The sequence below is a fragment of the Dendropsophus ebraccatus genome, chromosome 3 (genome assembly GCF_027789765.1).
Source record: "Dendropsophus ebraccatus isolate aDenEbr1 chromosome 3, aDenEbr1.pat, whole genome shotgun sequence".
Taxonomy (NCBI): domain Eukaryota; kingdom Metazoa; phylum Chordata; class Amphibia; order Anura; family Hylidae; genus Dendropsophus; species Dendropsophus ebraccatus.
The window spans coordinates 113,542,084-113,555,280 of NC_091456.1; the positions used below are offsets into that span (position 1 = coordinate 113,542,084).

A 13,197-nucleotide genomic window follows, 5' to 3' on the forward strand; every position below is an offset into this window, starting at 1 on the left:
TCTATACTATACCCAGAGAGATATCACTGTGTTATCTGTGGTGTTACATAGGACTGCAGGCCACATCTATTACATTATCTGTACTCAGATTTATCACTGTGTTATCTGTGGTGTTACCTAGGACTGCAAGCCACATCTATTACATTATCTGTACTCAGAGTTATCACTGTGTTATCTGTGCTGTTACATAGGGCTGCAGGTGACTACTACATTATCTGTACAGAGATATCACTGTGTTATCTGTGCTGTTACATAGGACTGCAGGGGACAGCTACTACATGATCTGTACTCAGAGATATCACTGTGGTGTTACATAGGACTGCAGGCCACATCTATTACATTATCTGTACTCAGATTTATCACTGTGTTATCTGTGGTGTTACATAGGACTGCAGGTGACTACTACATTATCTGTACTCAGAGATATCACTGTGTTATCTGTGCTGTTACATAGGACTGCAGGTGTCTACTACATTATCTGTACTCAGAGATATCACTGTGTTATCTGTGGTGTTACATAGGACTGCAGGTGACATCTACTACATTATCTGTACTCAGAGATATCACTGTGTTATCTGTGGTGTTACATAGGACTGCAGGTGACATCTACTACATTATCTGTACTCAGAGATATTACTGTGTTACCTGTGCTGTTACATAGGACTGCAGGTGACATCTACTAAATCATCTGTACTCAGAGATATCACTGTGTTATGTGCTGTTACATAGGACTGCAGGTGACTACTACATTATCTGTACTCAGAGAGATATCACTGTGTTATCTGTGGTGTTACATAGGACTGCAGGTGACAGCTACTACATTATCTATACGCAGAGATATCACTGTGTTATCTGTGGTGTTACATAGGACTGCAGATATATCACTGTTATCTGTGGTGTTACATAGGACTGCAGGTGACATCTACCACATTATCTGTACTCAGAGGGATATCACTGTGTTAGCTGTGGTGTTACATAGGACTGCAGGTGACGCTACTACATTATCTTCAGAGATATCACTGTGTTATCTGTGGTGTTACATGGGACTGCAGGTGACAGCTACTACATTATCTGTACTCAGAGATATCACTGTGTTATCTGTGGTGTTACATGGGACTGCAGGTGACAGCTACTACATTATCTGTACTCAGAGATATCACTGTGTTATCTGTGGTGTTACATGGGACTGCAGGTCTCAGGGAGTTCAGCTCTGCTACATCTGCCACCCTGTAGTATATCTCTATATCCTAAAAATGTGGAGCGGCTTGTGCACAGACGTGACCCAGGGCCGTTTCTAGGGCCGGGCTGTTGGGGTAGTGTGTCTGTTGGAATGGTGGCCAAGTGGGGTAGTGTGTGTGTGTGTGTGTGGGGGGGGAGGGGGTCGTCAGGTGGGATAGTGTGTGCAGGGGGGTCAGGTGGGATAGTGTGTGTAGGGGGGTCAGGTGGGATAGTGTGTGTAGGGGGGTTCAGGTGGGATAGTGTGTGTAGGGGGGTTCAGGTGGGATAGTGTGTGTAGGGGGGTTCAGGTGGGATAGTGTGTGTAGGGGGTTAGGTGGGATAATGTGTATAGGGGGTTAGGTGGGGGTAGTGTGTGTGTGTGGGGGGGGGTTATTGCAGGCAGAGGGGGGAACACACACAGCAGGAGACATTATTACTATATGGAGGGTACAGCAGTAAGCATTATTACTATATTCTTCCCAGTAGCCCGAGTAACCTCCCCTTCCTTCCCAAGGGCTGACCGAGGGGGGGCGCTTTTATCAATATTCGCCCTGTTGTCAAAATGACCTAGAAACTGCCCTGGCCCCAGGTTGTGGTATTACAATTCAGCTACATTTACTCCAATGGAACTGAGCTACAAAATCATTTCCAAACTGATGACAAAAGTAGTGGTTTCAGGAAAAAGGGAGACATGCTTCTATAACTAATTTATGAGTTGTAAGCAAAAAAAATGGTTAATGTCTATATGACTGGGTCTGAGCATCTCTAAAGCAGCAGGTCTTGTGCAGTGTTCCCAATATACAGTGCTAAGTACGAATGAAAAGTGGCTTAATTGTGAACTGGCTACAAAGTCTTAGGCTCCCAAGGCAAAATCATGTATGTGGGGAAAGAAAACGTGTCTAGTGTGGTTGCAGACATAGTTATGTTTTTACCATGTATCTTGTTAATTTTAGCATGGAACAGAAAGAGGATTTCAGCTCCAGAATTTAAGTTAGGAAACATTTTCCTGTGTTCGCAATGCCAGCATGTTTTTTTTTTAAATTAAGACTGAAGTTGTAAATAGAGTTGTTAGGATACCAGAATTTTGACTTCAATACTAATACCTAGTTTAATATCTTAATTCTCAATACAATGATACAAATATGATTTTTTTGCAAGCAGTAATTTTTGTGGGGGATCTCTTAGTTATCAGTCTGCACTAGTTAGTGTACATTCCTGAACAGACCCTCCGATTTTGTTTTGTTGCATGAATGGATTCTCTGGATGGAGGCCCGACAGAGATGTGCAGGGACAGAATAAGGCTGGTGGAGGCCCTGGGCGACATATTTGTGGGGGGTCCCCATTCCCCCGCCCCCCTCCAAAAAAAAATAAAAAAAACTATTCAGCAATCTATACAGATGGCAGCTTACTGTTGGGGACTTAGCATGTACCTCTCCCGGCTGTATGGCTCAGCATCCTCCTCTGTTGTGCATGTGATGGTCACTTGAGGAAGATGTCAGGCCTAGAGACAGAAGTGGGGAGGGGTGAGGATCAGGGTGCGTTCTCACACTTGAGTTCAGCCATATACAGGAGAAGCAGGTGAGGAAGCTCTGATCTATGACTGGGGCTCTCCTGTGTGGCAGAGCGGCGCACATCTTCTCCTGTGGGCTGCGCAATGACGTCATTTCATTGCGCGCTGACTACAGGAGAAGACCGCTTTGCCAGGGACCTGGATGTGGGGCGCCGGAGCATCACTAATCCCCCCACCTGACTACCAGCCCCATGTCCCCCACGCACCCCTCACTAGTTGGGCTCTGCTGGGGGTTGCTGTAGATTCACCAGCCTTAACACGAAACCCTGCTTCTGGGTTCAGGCTGGTGGGGGCCCCCCAGTGGTGGAGGCCCCGGGGCGCGTGCCCCGGGTGCCCTCCCTTTAATCCGGCCCTGGAGATGTGAACCTTGGCCCATACAGTAGGCAGTAGTGCATAGTGCATTACTGTTTACTTACAGGAGTCTGACTTGGAACGGGGTTTGCTGCTCAACAGCAGGCTACTGTTCCTAAGAAGGCCCTTGTCTATATAGTGAAAACTTGGATTGGGCTGTACATTATGTGCTTCCTGCCCAGCCTGCCAGGAAAGAGTTAACTGGTGATGCTGTGCAGACAGTGATCTGTATAGGTCGTTGCTTACTGTCCCCCGTAACCCACTCACTGTGCTGTACACAGTGCACCAGGCACTGTGAGGAAGTATTAAGTGGGAATTAAAAGCATCCCCACTTAACCCCCTGGGGACCAGACAGTAAGCAGCAATCTCTACAAGTTTACTGTATAGGTGCAGAACACCTGTCAAAATAGCCTGTTTTTTTCCCTCTCTAACTCTATCCTTTTTTGTGTTTGAGGTACCAGAATTTAATTTGTATTTGATTTTTTTTATCACTTCAGCAATGGAAGCTGTCTGAAAGGGAGTACCTCAAAATGTGTTTAATTTTTTAATGGCTTTTTATGAAATGAATTGTTGTTTGTGCTCACACAAGGGCTCAGAGGGTAATAATTGCCATTTTACTACTTTTAGACAATAAATACACTTAAATCCCCTCTGAGGCCAGTGAATGAAATCTGGGATGTAGGAAGCACAACAATATGGGAAGCAGAGTATGTCACAGTAGGAGTTGTGGTGGACCAAGGTAGGAAAGTATGTCTTTTCTTGTGCCCCCAGCAACACATTATTTATTTATTTATTTATTTATTTATTTATTGTTATTCTGAATATCTCTTTGAAGGGGTAAAATTTTAATTATAACTGCACTGATCATTTCGGTACATATGTTTTTTAACCTCTTAAGGACGGCACCCAAAATGGCCTAAAGGACCGGACCAAATTTTAGGAATATGATGTGTGTCACTTTATCCATTAAAGGAGAAGTCCCGCAAAACTTTTTATTTAAGTATTGTATTGCCCCCCAAAAGTTATAAAAATTACCAATATACACTTATTACGGGAAATGCTTATAAATTGCTTTTTTCCCTGCACTTACTACTGCATCAAGGCTTCACTTCCTGGATAAAATGGGGATGTCACGACCCGACTCCCATAGCTGCGCGGGCTGTGGCTGCTGTAGAGGATGATGGCAGAGGGATGCTCAGTGTCCCTCCAGTGCCCTGCGTCCCACAGTGTCCCCCTGCCATCATCCTCTCCAGCAGCCACAGCCCACACAGCCCTGGGAGTCGGGACGTGACATTACCATTTTATCCAGGAGTTGAAGCCTTAATGCAGTAGTAAGTGCAGGAAAAAACACTTTTTAAGCATTTCCCGTAATAAGTATATATTGGTTATTTGTATAACTTTTGGGGGGCAATACAATACTCTACAAAAAATTTTGTGCTGGACTTCTCCTTTAAAAACTTTGGGATGTTTTTACCTATTTGGCTGATTCTGAGAATGTTTTATTGTTCAATATTTTATTGAATTTCAGCATTTTAACATAGATAATATAATTGCACATTATCTTATGCGTTATGAAATAAAATGATACATATTATAAATATCATAAGATATAAGAAAATATTACAGTACAACTGAGTAAACAGTAGAAATAAAATGTCCAAGAGTGGTGTCCGGAGAGTATTTGCAAAGGTACCAGAAAATGGTAGTTGTAGTCCTTGGTTAGAGGATTTCATCGAATGCATATAAATAACATCTTTAACCCTTTAAGGACATGGCCCATTTTTGTTTTTACGTTTTCGGTTTTTCCTCCTTGTGTTTAAAAGGTCATAGCACTTGCATTTTTCCACCTAGAAACCCACATGAGCCCTTATTTTTTGCGTCACTAATTGTACTTTGCAATTACAGGCTGAATTTTTGCATAAAGTACACTGCGAAACCAGAAAAAAATTCAAAGTGTGGTGAAATTGAAAAAAAAAACGCATTTCTTTTATTTGGGGGAAATGTGTTTTTACGCCATTCGCCCTGGGGTAAAACTGACTTGTTATGCATGTTCCTCAAGTCGTTACGATTAAAATGATATATAACATGTATAACTTTATAAAAAATTCAAACCGTTGTTAACCAATATACGTTCCTTAAAATCGCTCTATTCCCAGGCTTATAGCGCTTTTATCCTTTGGTCTATGGGGCTGTGCGAGGTGTCATTTTTTGCGCCATGATGTGATCTTTCTATCGGTACCTTGATTGCGCATATACGACTTTTTGATCGCTTTATATTACATTTTTTCTGGATTTGATGCGACCAAAAATGCGCAATTTTGCACTTTGGGATTTTTTTGCGCTGACGCTGTTTACCGTACGAGATCAGGAATGTGATTAATTAATAGTTCGGGCGATTACGCACGCGGCGATAGCAAACATGTTTATTTATTTATTTATTTGTTTACTTTTATTTAAAACCTGGGAAAAGGGGGGTGATTCAGACTTTTATTAGGGGAGGGGGCTTTTTACTATTAACAACACTTTTTTTTTTTTTTTACACATATACTAGAAGCCCCCCTAGGGGACTTCTAGTATATACACTTGGATCTCTCATTGAGATCTCTGCAGCATAGATATGCTGCAGAGATCCATGAGATCGGCACTCGTTTGCTTTCGGCTGCTGCAGCCGAAAACGAACGAGTGCCGAGCCGAGGACGGCGCCATCTTGGACGCGTCCCCGGCCGGCATCAGTAACGGAGATCGCTCCTCCGGGACAAGGTCCCGGAGGAGCGATCTCCCCCACTAGACCCCAGGGAAACGTTGCCTCCGGTAATCGGAGGCAGCTGTCAACTTTGACAGCTGTCTCCGATTAGCTAATTAGCGGGCACGGCGATCAGACCGTGCCCGCTAATAGCAGCGGTCCCGGGCTACTCGCGGCACCCGGGATCGCGGCACTTCAAAGCGGGGCCGCCGCACGGCCCCGCTTTGAAGTGCAAGTGAGGACATATGACGTACGCATACGTCCTATGTCCTTAAGAGGTTAATATGCCTTAGAGAAAATAGCACTATAAACTCCATACTATAGATAAAGATAATAACTTTTATATATTTAATAATAAAAGTAAATACACGAAGAAATACTAGATTAAGGGACAAGACAAAGACAAAAAAGACAAATGAGAAAAAGAATCAAAAGGACGCATCAAGTCAGAGATAGAAGCTCGAAGAATAATGATTATTCAAGTACTAGATGTGGGGATTTTAAGTTTTCCCAATGTATTGGTAGCGTCAGCTTCCATATACCATTGAGTATTTTTGAAACTAGACATGAAGGTGATAATATCAGTGGGAGATAATAGTTCAGTTATTACTAACCTCCATTTAAAAAAAAATATTTGTAGGGATGAATTCGGACTATGTAATGCATTAATTTTTTCCAAATGGAGGAGGCGTATAATAGTATCTTTGACTTCAGAAATAGTAGGGATAGATCCTTCAATCCAGTGGCGTAATATACATTTAACAGTTACAAACAAAACTATATGAACTCCCTGCGATAGTAATATGTGAGATTCTGTATCATCCAAGTTTGTAGAATGGTAATGGAAAATACATGGTAGGGGGTCATTGGGTAATGTAATACCCCAAATGGAATCTATTAATTTTCTGATCTCGGTCCAATACTTGTGTAGTTTTGGACAGTGCCACAACCCATGGAGGAGGTCAGCTTTTTGCAGATTACATTTAGGGCAATGTTTCAAGAAATGGTCGGGTGCATTTTTCCAATGTAAATCAAAGGCGTATGTGGCTTTGTGTAGAATTTTTAAATGCATTTCTCTCCATTGTTCATTTATCATAGATGCCCTAACCGCTTTCAGACCTGCAACAAGTTTATGTTGTAGTTGAGGGATAGGAAAGTCGGCTTCCCATGATTTGAACATTTTTTGTCTAGTGTTCGTTTGCGTGTGGTTTCTAAGGAAGTCATATATGTTCCTTAACGGAAGGTGAGACCTGTCAGACAGTAAGAGTTTAAGAAAGGTATCAGGTAAGGTTGTGGTATACTCTCCCCTTATGTGTGGTATACTCTCCCCTTATGTGAGACATATAGAAGGATTTAATGTGCTCATATTGATCTTTTTCAGATTCAGGTAGGGAAAATTCGGTGCGGATTTCGTTCCAAGACATTATATTATTTTCATTTTTTCTTAAGATATCTCCCAAGTACATAATTCCTTGCTGTCTCCAAGTTTGAAATAGAATGTTTGAATGGCCCTGCGGAAAAGAAGGAGTTTCCCACAGTGGGAGCATTGTAGAAAGATGCATTGGGAGATTAAATAATTTCCTGATAGACTTCCAGGAGGCAATCGTGTCCTTAATGAGAAGATTTCTTTTAACCTCCGAGGGTATATGAGGAAGTTTAGAGTGCAGGAGGCCAGAAAGAGAAAGGGGAAAGACAAGCTGGAAATCCAAAGAGATAGACGAGAAGTGAGAGGTTTCTTGGAGCCAATCTTTGGCGTGGCGGAACAAGGCTGCTAGTTATATAGGTGTAGATCTGGTAATTGTAGACCTCCATTATTTTTGGAAAGACAAAGCTTATCCCAAGCAATTCTAGCTCTTTTCCCATTCCACAGAAATTCCCATTCCACAGAAATTTTATAAAAAGAGAACGTAAACGAGATATATCGGTATGATGATTTAGTAAAGGTATTGTTTGGATGGGATAAAGTAGTTTAGGGAATGACATCATTTTTAAAAGATGAGCCTTGCCTGCCAGGGAAAGGGGTAGAGAGTTCCATTTTTCCAATTCTTTGGCAATCTTGAGAATAAGTGGTTTGTAGTTTAGTTTGTAAATTGCTGCAGGAGAGCGACCTATGTGGATCCCCAAATATGTTATGTATGATTTTGCATCTCTACAGGCATGTCTTCAGAGGTATAGTTTGGGGATCCTCTATGTAATGGCAGCAATTGGCATTTTGAAATGTTTATTTTGTAACCTGAGAATGAGCCAAAGTATGTTAGTGCATTCAGGATGTCAGGTAGATGGGATTTAGGAGAACGTAAAAAAAGAAGCATGTCATCCGCGAAACAGGTTAACTTTATCTCCCTATTTGCTACTTTAATGCCGTCATATATGTTAGAGGAAATGAGATACCGAGCAATATTAAAAAGCAATATTAAAAAGTAAGGGGGAAAGGGGGCATCCCTGACGGGTGCCCTTCTGCAGAGGGAAGCTAGATGAGATAAATCCGGGGGTATGAATTTTTGCTTTAGGTTTGTCATAGATAATAGTGTTAATAGTAATCTTTGAAAATGCCTGTGATACCCACTCTATCGAGCACCATTTCTAACCATCTCCAATCAATGTTATCGAAAGCCTTTCGGCATCAATAGATAATAAAGCAGGGAAAGACGGAGAGTGATTGCGACCAGAAATTGCTCCTTGTACTGCTAATACCGTTCGTATGTTAGTAACAGCAGAACGTTTTTTCATAAAGCCCACTTGGTGGTCACCAATAATGTTATGTAGAATATTAGATAATCTGTCCGCTAATATTTTAGATAAGATTTTCATATCTTGATCTATAAGAGAGATAGGTCTGTAAGAGCCCTGTAGAGTGGGCTCTTTAGAGGGTTTATGTATTAGTTTAATATAGGCAATATTACTGGATAAAGGCATGGATTTGTTGGATAAGATATGTTTTTGTCGGTTTCAGTTATTTTAGGTAGTGTGATTTTGTCTAATAATTTACACTCACCGGCCACTTTATTAGGTACACCTGTCCAACTGCACGTTACCACTTAATTTGTAATCAGCCAATCATATGGCGGCAACTCAGTGCATTTAGGCATGTAGACATGGTCAAGACAATCTCCTGCAGTTCAAACTGAGCATCAGTATGGGGAAGAAAGGTGATTTGAGTGCCTTTGAACGTGGCATGGTTGTTGGTGCCAGAAGGGCTGGTCTGAGTATTTCAGAAACTGCTGATCTTCTGGGATTTTCACGCACAACCATCTCTAGGCTTTACAGAAAATGGTTCGAAAAAGAAAAAACATCCAGTGAGCGGCAGTTCTGTGGACGGAAATGCCTTGTTGATGCCAGAGGTCAGAGGAGAATGGGCAGACTGGTTCGAGCTGATAGAAAGGCAACAGTGACTCAAATAGCCAACCGTTACAACCAAGGTAGGCAGAAGAGCATCTCTGAACGCACAGTACATCGAACTTTGAGGCAGATGGGCTACAGCAGCAGAAGACCACACCGGGTGCCACTCCTTTCAGCTAAGAACAGGAAACTGAGGCTACAATTTGCACAAGCTCATCGAAATTGGACATTAGAAGATTGGAAAAACGTTGCCTGGTCTGATGAGTCTCGATTTCTGCTTGAACATGACAATGAGTTCACTGTACTCAAATGGCCTCCACAGTCACCAGATCTCAATCCAATAGAGCATCTTTGGGATGTGGTAGAACGGGAGATTCGAATTAGGAATGTGCAGCCGACAAATCTGCCACAACTGTGTGATGTCATCATGTCAATATGGACCAAAATCTCGGAGGAATGCTTCCAGCACCTAGAATTGAGGCAGTTCTGAAGGCAAAGCATGGTGTACCTAATAAAGTGGCCGGTGAGTGTATATCCCTCATTAGTGTTTAAGTTTTCCTTAGAATATAATTTTCTATAGAATTTTTCTAGTATGGTGTTTATAGTTTTGGGGTTAGAGTGTAAAGTACCTGTTTCGTCCGTGAGGGCTTTTATATTTTCTGGGCAACGTCGACCTCTGGCAAAGTTTGCTAATAACTTTCCAGATTTGTTCCCAAATTTATAAAACTCTCCCGAGCGTAAATCAAGTTTAAAATTTTCAACCTGTTCCATAGCAGCATCATATTCCTTTTTAGCGGATTCCCAAATAGAGCGGTTCGAGGGAGATGGCAAGGATAGGAAGTCTGAATAAGCCTTTCTTAAAGAGGCAGAGGTTATATCGTGTTTTTATTTTGCCTTCCTTTTGAGCCCCTGGAAGTGGGAAATTATTCTACCTCTCATAACTGTTTTAGAGGTCTCCCAAAACAATATAGGGTCTTGTTTATGAGCTAGGTTGTTAAGAGTGTATTCAGACCACCAATCCCTCAGGAATTGAGGAAAGTCTGGGTTGGAGGCTAAGTAGGCAGGAAATCTCCACAGTATAGCCGAACCCCTAGGAAAATCGTTGGTGAGGTCTATAATAATTGGAGAGTGGTCAGAAATGACCATATCTAAAATCTTGGATTCCAAAGTTTTTTGGACTAGGGAAGGAGATAACAAAAAATAATCAATTCTAGACCATGAGTTTTGTGAGTGTGAAAAATGAAGGAGAAGGAGAAGAAGTAGGAAGTGTAGAGGAAGGATTGTTTCTCTTTCTGTCCTCCCACACCTCATGCACCAAGTTTAGGTCCCCCCCCAAGCAGTATATTGTTTTCTTTTTCCTGTAGTAAAGAATTTTCTATTGAACGAAAAAAAGGTTTTCATTTTGTATTGGGACCATATAAATTATAAATACACAATCGCCCTGCGGGAGAGTCCATAGGGAGTCTGACAAATCTACCCTCCTCATCAGATTTAGAATCTATTATGTTATGAGATAGGTTTTTGTGGATCAGTATGAGAACACCTGCTTTTCTTTGGGAAGCCGATGAACCTAGGACCCTTCCAAACCATAATTTTTGCATTCTGAAAAAGTCCTTCTCCATCAGATGTGTTTCTTGTAGTAATGCGATGTCACATTTAAGTTTTTTTAGGTGGCGAAGGACCATGTATCTTTTAGTGGGAGAAAGGAGACCTTTTACATTCCATGAGACAATTTTTACCATGATAAAATAAATATTATGTAATAAAGAGCTGTAAAATTACCTGAATGGGATGGGCTGGTGGACTGGTCGCGTGGAAGACAAGACAAAGACACACATATACACAAACAGATAAAACATTGAGAAAGAATATTACATAGAAAATACTTAATTCTATAATGCGAGAGAAAGGAAAGTAGTTGACTTCACTTTTTTCGTGTATTATATGTGGGTCTCACATCCCACACCATAAATGAGGCCTATGACAAATTGTCATAAAACACTGAGCTACAAAAGAAGGGAGAGCCCAGTCACCGGGCACATTAAAATATGTGTGAACCTCACTGCTGAGGAAATCTAAGAAATATAGTATTTGAGATTAAGAGGGGAAGGAAAGAAAGAAGAAGATATCAAAAAGTAAAAATAAAACATATTCAATAATATACGTTTAAAGAATATATTATTCCAGCAGATTGTACATCAATTTTGGGAGACTTAAAGGGAACCAATCACGCCGAAATTGCCCCCATTGATAAGGAAGCGTGCTACATCAGCCAGCACGCTTCCCAAACATCCCCCTGTCCCCTCCGTCCCCTCTTTTGTTAGCCCGTAATCTTACTTTTGTGATGTCCCGCGCCGTATGCTAATCAGCCCCAAGTAGTCAAGGTGGGCTGAACTAGTCAAGGTGGGCTGTACTAGTCACGGCCCTGGGCGCTGTAATCACGCCCAGAGGGGCGTGATTCAAAGACCTTCCCTCCGCAGACGTCATCTCTGGCCCGCGTTCACGTCGGCGGCGCGGCGCGTCTTTCGCATGCCGCGCATGCGCAGTACGGCGGGAGAAGACGCTGACGTACTGCGCGTGCGCGGCGTGCGGAAGACGTCGGCGGCGCTTGTGTTCCAACGCCGACGTCTTCCGCACGCCGCGCACGCGCAGTACGTCAGAGTCTTCTCCCGCCGTACTGCGCATGCGAAATACGCGGCGCGCCGACGACGTGAGCGCGGGCCAGAGATGACTTTGGCGGAGCGAAGGTCTTTGAATCACGCCCCTCTGGGCGTGATTACAGCGCCCAGGGCCGTGACTAGTACAGCCCACCTTGACTAGTTCAGCCCACCTTGACTACTTGGGGCTGATTAGCATACGGCGCGGGACATCACAAAAGTAAGATTACGGGCTAACAAAAGAGGGGACGGAGGGGACAGGGGGATGTTTGGGAAGCGTGCTGGCTGATGTACCAGCACGCTTCCTTATCAATGGGGGCAATTTCGGCGTGATTGGTTCCCTTTAACCCCTAGACGACCCTGGACGTAGGGTTACGTCATGGAAGTCTGTCCCCAGACGACCCATGACGTAACCTTACGTCATGGGTGTTATTCCCGCTATGAAGCGCGCTCCGGAGCGGAGCGCGCTTCATAGGAGGTGGGGGCCGGCTGCAGTGAGCAGCCGGGACCTCACCGGTAATGACACGCTGCAGCGATCGCGCTGCCGCGTGTCATTAACCCCTTAAACGCCGCGACCGCAGCGTTTAAGTGTAAGTGACAGGGGGAGTCCCCTGTCACTTACTGATCGGGACCCCCGCAGTGTGACTGCGGGGGTCCCGATCGTTGAAACGGACTGCTGGAGGTCTCTTACCTGCCTCCGTGCGGTCCGATCGGCGATCTGCTACACTGAGCCTGCACAGGCAGGCTCAATGAGCAGATCGCCGATAACACTGATCAATGCTATGCCTATGGCATAAGAGAAACAGATTGCTGAACTCAGGGAGAACAGCAAAATGACAACACTGCCGGCTGCTAATGAAAGCGCTCAATGCAGTGAAGTCCTAGGTGCATTGCCCCCTGGGAAACATGAGTATGCAAAAGAGGAGTCCGTGGAGCCTCATTGAAGAGTCTCAAAACACAAGACTAGCCAGATATCCCTCCGGGAAGGACCCAGCCAAGTGGCAGCTCCTGTTAGGAAACCACCAAATCCACCATATTAAGGGGCCCTATAAGTCAGTGTAATGACAAGGGATAAACCAAGGCTAGGTAACCATCCACAGACAGCTGTTTCGGGGTGTTGCCCCTCATCAGTGTGGAGCAGGATTCTGGCTAGGTGGGAGAAATGCCTAGTAGAGCCATAAGAGAAACAGATTGCTGAACTCAGGGAGAACAGCAAAATGACAACACTGCCGGCTGCTAATGAAAGCGCTCAATGCAGTGAAGTCCTAGGTGCATTGCCCCCTGGGAAACATGAGTATGCAAAAGAGGAGTCCGTGGAG

At 43.5% G+C, this 13,197-nt stretch overlaps 1 protein-coding gene across 9 annotated transcripts in view; it reads right to left on the minus strand.

Moving 5' to 3' along the window:
- LOC138785982 (phospholipid-transporting ATPase IK-like) overlaps positions 1-13,197 on the minus strand; it is a 344,961-nt gene that overhangs the window by 194,188 nt on the left and 137,576 nt on the right. Inside the window, exon 1 of one of the 9 annotated variants that reach the window (XM_069962539.1) lies at positions 2,649-2,721. The exons of the other annotated variants lie outside the window; for them this stretch is intronic. Coding sequence (XP_069818640.1) covers positions 2,649-2,673 — 25 coding nt within the window. The 5' untranslated portion in view covers positions 2,674-2,721. Of the gene's footprint in view, positions 1-2,648; positions 2,722-13,197 lie in introns of those variants that run through there. 9 annotated transcript variants of the gene reach the window in all.